Source organism: Brassica oleracea, chromosome C1 (assembly GCF_000695525.1).
Source record: "Brassica oleracea var. oleracea cultivar TO1000 chromosome C1, BOL, whole genome shotgun sequence".
NCBI lineage: Eukaryota > Viridiplantae > Streptophyta > Magnoliopsida > Brassicales > Brassicaceae > Brassica > Brassica oleracea.
In genome coordinates this window covers 7488603-7494929 of record NC_027748.1, presented here as the reverse complement: position 1 = coordinate 7494929, position 6327 = coordinate 7488603, and the positions used below count along the sequence as shown (strand labels likewise).

General features: G+C 34.8%; 1 protein-coding gene across 1 annotated transcript; it reads right to left on the bottom strand.

Moving 5' to 3' along the window:
- Nucleotides 1-2288: 2288 nt before the first annotated feature.
- On the bottom strand, nt 2289-4845 carry LOC106292604 (abscisic acid 8'-hydroxylase 1-like). The gene is made up of 7 exons (XM_013728225.1): nt 4547-4845; nt 4149-4467; nt 3594-3980; nt 3309-3474; nt 3126-3232; nt 2903-3021; nt 2289-2804 (listed from the first exon to the last, which is right to left on the bottom strand). The coding sequence occupies exons 1-7, from the start codon at nt 4744-4746 to the stop codon at nt 2699-2701; spliced, it is 1404 nt and encodes a 467-aa protein (XP_013583679.1). The 5' UTR covers nt 4747-4845; the 3' UTR covers nt 2289-2698.
- Nucleotides 4846-6327: the final 1482 nt, after the last annotated feature.

Below are 6327 nucleotides of genomic sequence, written 5' to 3'. Positions count from 1 at the left end.
GGAATTTTGTAAAATCCCCCAACGGCTCTCCAACGGCTATAATATTTCCTCGGAATTCATCGGTTTTTTCCGAGGAACACAGTTGTCCGTCGGAATTTCCTCGGAATATTCCGACGGACTGTAGTTTCCTCGGAATTTCGTCGGTATATTCCGAGGAAATTCCGAGGAAACCCAATTTTGTGTTTCCTCGGAATTTCCTCGGAAATTCTTCGGTATATTCCGAGGATTTCATTTTCCGTCGGAATGTCCGTCAGAATATCGCTGTTTTCTTGTAGTGGCGGTAGTACATGGAAAGGATCATGTTGCAGAATGATGTGCGACCGCCATGACTCTCATTGATTACTAGATTAGTCAAGACACTTATGATGACCAAATGAAAAATAAAGTTATAGCATATTATGCCGACCTTATGATTCCATAACGACCAAGTGAGAGACTGTAAGGAATATTTCCTTTCCCTATTATATGGTCTTATAGTTATCCGTTTTCTATTGAAATATTGTTATTCCTTAATATATTTGGTGACCAATGAAATTGGAAATAAATGAGTAATTCCTAATTTATTTCTAGTTTGATGGACGGTTGAGTTAATCTAAAGGAAACCCTAAAAAAGAATTAGGTTCTCTCTCCACCTATAAATACATATCTTTAGACCATTATAAAGATATCCTAAAAGCAACAACTAATGTTATAGGCGAGGCGAGAGAAACCTAAGAGTTCCTGAGAAGAGATTGATCTGTTCATCTTCCATTCATGGTGCAATCTATTCAGGAAGATTCTCAGACAAAATGAATCCAGGTAACTCTATAAACATTCGTATGATTCTATTATGTGATTAACCTAGATGTTTAAAGATCTTAGGGTTCATGTAAATTTAACTTACAACATATATATACACAATATATATAGTATATACTAATCATGTAGTTCAGTTTTATAACTCAACTCTCACACATCTTTTGGTTAAAACAATAATTTCCATCTGGTTGTGATCGAATTTTTGAGAGATTTTTGTTTAGATTTTCCATTCAAAGACAAGTTTGCAGACTTTTTTTAATATCGCACAGTTGGTTCACTTGTCTATTGCCCATTGCCCATTGCATTCATAAGATACTACTAATATCTGCCACAAGTTATGTCAGGATACAATTACAAATACATAAGTTAAAATAAAACGATAATAAGGCAGATAGTGACACGAAATTGATAGCCCGTCTGATATATTTACCCGATTCAAATACAGCTGTGCATCAATATTCTCAATCATGGTATAATTAATATAGCTCACAAGTAAAAACTCAAATAAAATAATGCTGGGATGACGATGGTCAAATGTAATTACAGCGACAATTTCAACATAACTCGCGGGTGATGATGTTGAAAGTCGTCCGTCAATTTATTTGAATAGATTAGGTTTTCTTTCTTCTTCTATATATAATAACAATTAACAAATGTCTATGATGATTGTCGCGATTCTAAATTTCTAATCATTCTATAGTTATCCATTGATGTGGTTATTTGAGACTACAAACAAAATGTGTAGTAGGTGTAGTAAATGTGATTATTGTATTGAAATGCTAAACAAAAAAACACGATCAAGTTAGACCCAAAAAACATGATCAAGTAAGTTTAGTAATACTCCGTGGAAGCACCGTGGCCTGGTGATCAAAGTTTAAAAACTTCTACACCTAAGTTTGGGGTTCAAATCCCAGACGACGCAATTTTTATACCAAGAAGTATGAGTTTCAATTTCCGGAGAAGGCGAATTATGCAGAAAAAATGAAAAAATAATTACAAAAAAAATCTTAGCATGGCGCAAGGTATACCATGGATCTCATAGGACGGCTCAGGGTGACGCAGTCAGACGTGAATCATCGTAAGACAGGTAAAATTATCGGCTATAATATCGTCTATTTAATATTTCTTATAGTTTGTAATAGCATAATAACCGGACAAAAAAATTAATAATACTTTTATAATTAGATAAAACATGGATCGAATTAAATATTCTCAAAACTTACATAAACTAACATTTTTCCATTTCAATGTTTATTGCTACTAGTAGAGGTGCAATTACTAAATTACGTAATTTAGTTTTTTATATATAGCTTTAACTTCTCTCTTTTTTCTTTTAATCCCAATTATATTTGCATCACATGTTTGATAGTTTGGTTCTTAGATAATTTCACTCAATTTATGTACTACGTTATTTTCGGTCATTTTATTGAGATACGATTTATTGTGTGATAAACGAAACAATCAACACGAACTGTATAACATTTCTGTGGGCGTCTTCAGATAATCAATTCACTAAGAACAACATGGAAACTCTCCAATTGAGGATGAATCAGTTAAACATATACATGGGATGTTTCTTCTTTGGGAAGGAAAAAAACATTAGATATTTTATCTAACATTTTACCTCAATTTGAAATTTAGTGACCAACTTTTCCCTATCTTAAACTAAAATTTCAAAACTCGAAAAAATAGAAATTAAAAAAACTAAGAAAATAAATTAGACTTTTCTTTGTACACTTGGTGCCTTCTCCTCATTTCCCATTTTAATTTTTTCATATCAAAATCTTGATTTTTTTTTGCCCTTCCCTATTTTTCTTTAGCAAGAAAATAAAGAATTGTTTAATTTTCTTCTCTAGTCCCCCTCTTTCCAGTTATAGAAAGCTTAGGGCATCACGTAGTACTACATATCGATCTCCTTCTTCCGAGCAAGCATAATGGGCAGTCCGTTTTGGGGAAGCGCAAATGGCCCATACTGAATCCCGTCGCTAGCTCCAACTATTGACCATCTGTAATTATAAAATTTCCCCTTACCATAACTAGAGAAATAAAATAAATCACTCTAATGAAGGTAGAGAAAAGGCAATAAAGTAAATAGTACACACACCTGTACTTGTTGGTCAGATGATGAATCATGATAGATATTTCAAGCTTGGCTAATTCATTTCCAGGACACGAGTGAGTCCCATTGCCAAATGGCATGAAAGTATTGGGTTTTGGAGCCACCTATATAGCGCAGATACATTATGTCAATATAAATCATTCTCTACAATTAAAAAAAAAAACTAACTATCAGAAAGGGTCTTGTTAGAAAGATAAATAAAATATACCTCAAATCTCGATGGGTCAAACTTGCTAGGATTCGAAAAGATATCAGAACTATGATGAATGTTTCTGAAAAGCGGCAACACTTTCCATCCTTTAGGTATCAAATATCCTGCAAAACAATTTAAAAGTCTTGTTTTAATTGGTTAAGTTCACAAAGAAAATCGATTGTAATTTTTATATCATACCTTCGTATTCGACATCTTCTACAGCTTCTCTAAATGTAAAAGATAAGATTGAAGCAACTCTTAATGTTTCTTGAATGACTCTTGAAGTTAGTGGCATCTTCTTTGTATCACCCCAAGTTAAAGACTCTCCTTCTTCTTTGCTTTTACTTATTACCATTTGCTCTTCCTATTAAACACCAAAAAAAAAAAAAAAACTATCAACAACTCAACAAAATTTACAAAACTACCACTCTTATGTTTTTATTACCAAAACAGGACAAATACGTGTCAGTATAAGTAACTTACAGTAACGGCCTCTAGAACGTTGGGATTCTCAGCCAAGTACTTAAGGATCCACGTCATCACACTCGCCGTGGTGTCTCTAGCGGCGAAGATTACTCCGATTATGTTATCAGCGATCTGCTCGTCGGTTAGCTCTTCTTTGTCTCCCATGAATGATCCGAGAAGATCGTTGTGTGAGGATCTGTTCTCTCTTCTCTCTGATAAGATTCTTGCTAGGATCTGCGAGAGCTCCTTGCGAGCCTTCATGGCTTTGTGGAAGAGCGTTCCAGGGAGGTTTATAGGCATAGAGTTGTAACCTTTCTCGAGAATGTAGTAGCATCGTTTTAGATCTTCTCTGTATAGAACCTCGTCTTTTCCGAAGATCGAGAGCAACGCAACGTTGAATGTGTACTGAATGAAAGAACACAAACGAGAAACAGTTTAAAAACAGAGGATGTAGAAAGAAACAGAGATGCTCTGTTTTAAAACAGAGAATTTAGAAAGAAACAGAGATGCTCTGTTTTGAAACAGAGTATTTAGAAAGAAACAGAGATGCTCTGTTTTTTTTATGTGTCTTACTGTTTTCATTTCTTGGTAAGTGTTGATCATTATTCCGTCCCAGCTTCGTAGAGAATGTTGAGCGATTGATTCGATATTTGGAACCATGTCTCTGATAGACTCCGGCATGAAGGCACGAAGAACGAGCTTCCTGAGTTTGGCGTGATACTCACCTTGGTGGAAGAAGATGGCCTGTTTCCCCAGCATCCCCTCTTTACTCGCAGGAAAAGTCGGTTTAAAGAGATGAGACTTCGTCACCAGCACGAACTTCGCAGCCTCAGGACTTGAGGTCATTACACAAGGACATCCGAGTACATGTGTCTTGAACACTGAACCATACCTGTAAAAAAAAGACCAAACTTTCAGTTTCTTACAACTTCTCATGTTTTATTTACAGATTTTCAAAACAGAACACTGACCGTTTCTGTTTGGAAGCGAAAAAGACGTTAGGGTCTTGAGAATAGAGCTGGAAAGTCTCGCCTACGTAAGGCCAACCCATTGTTCCCGGCGGGAGTGGGAGTTTCGAGGATACACGGTGGCGCTGAGAGATTACACACCGGAGAAAGTAGAGTATGATAATTGCGGCGGAGAAAGTGAAAAACAAGGCGGAGGAATCCATTTTGATGATGAAGAAGGGGAAGTAGTTGAACAACAAAGAACTTGTGACAAAAGTCTTTTTGTATTGTTTTTGTGTAAGGGGAAGAAGATGTATTGTGTGATGCATACCAAGTGGGAGATGTGAAGGGGTTATATAGGGTTTTCTCATATGGTAATATGGTAGAGGAGAGAGAAAAGGTGATGGAGGGGAGAGAGATAGGTTAGCATAGAGCTTCCAAGAGCATGATTAACCGAGGGCTTTTAGGGTGCGGGTTCTTGGCGGAATATAAACCGCCTCTTAACTTTTAACTAAAAATACTAAGAACCGGCTTTTAAATATTTAAGAGCCGGTTCTTAATATTTTTAGTTAAAATTTAAGAGACGATTTCTTATATTCTAATAAGAACCTCGTCCTAAGAACACCGTTAATCATGCTCTAAATTATAGAGTATTAGAGAGACAGCTCATCTGAAAGAGACGAGATAGCACGTGCAAAGAGCATGCAAAATGAACGTGTGAGATTTTGACCAAACAAACTAATTAAAGAGAAGCAACTAATTCAAAAGAGATGCAGAGCCACTCAAAATGATTAATTAGTTAGTTTAGTTTTTACAAAGCCTAATGTTTGGTTAATTAAACAAATGAATAATTGGAGCAATTTAGCCCTTAAGTAGAGACAAATGTAGGGTAAGGGAAAGGTTTATGTTTTTCTATTTATTTTATAATTAATTATGCTGGACATTTTTGTTTAAATTGAAGACTATGCTTTAAAGTTTAAACGCTTTATTTGGTGTTATATGTGACATCTTTTGTGCTTGATAATTTAATTTCATTCAAGAAGTAACCATCTTTTAACAGCAATAAATTATCAATACCAATCAAAGCATTACTATGCAAAAAGTACATCCCAACATGATTTGTCTACTTAGAAGTTAGAACTAAATGCACATCTACTAATCTTTTCTTCTTGTGCCATGAATAACATTACATTGCATTTCAGCCAGACCAAGGGAAGGACTTTCCACTTCTTATTTTTATCTCTCTCCTATGGCTTGACACTTTAAAATCAACACTTTGGACAAAAACCATTACAAATAATTATCCTTGATTTAAGTCATCTAGTCAAGTTGAATCTGAATATAGAAATTTTAAATCATAGTATAAAGGGCGAACCCAAATTTTATGTTTTGTCAAAACAAAACATACACGGCCGAACACAAATGGATATCGTTGATAATTGTATGTACTAATGTTCTGACCTAGTCAAAATTAAACGAACATATAAACTAAATTAACTAGCATCCTTACTAATCACTACATATACATCAATAAACCAATCTAAAAATGTGCAATCCCATAAGTAGGCACGTGCGCTTTTGCTAGTTAATTTGACATGTTTCAAGCTTTACCGATTTCTTAGTTTACGTACTTTACTAAAGTTTTTAATATCTTATAAACCAAGTGACAACAGTGATCATGATCATCAACATGCAAGTGTAGGCTAGTATTGTTTTTTGTTAAAGTTTTTTTTTCATTATTGTAAACTGAGATGTACTAGCAAGTACAAGCTTCAAAGTTTAGTTCGAAAATGACATGTCATCAC

Excerpts from the sequence above, each read along its gene's own strand:
- LOC106292604 (XM_013728225.1), bottom strand. The coding sequence starts at position 4,746 with ATGGATTCCTCCGCCTTGTTTTTCACTTTCTCCGCCGCAATTATCATA. Across the intron at positions 3,981-4,148 it reads CTTACCAAGAAATGAAAACA|TACACATTCAACGTTGCGTT; the intron begins GTAAGACACATA and ends TCTTTCATTCAG. Across the intron at positions 2,805-2,902 it reads CATCTGACCAACAAGTACAG|ATGGTCAATAGTTGGAGCTA; the intron begins GTGTGTGTACTA and ends TTATAATTACAG.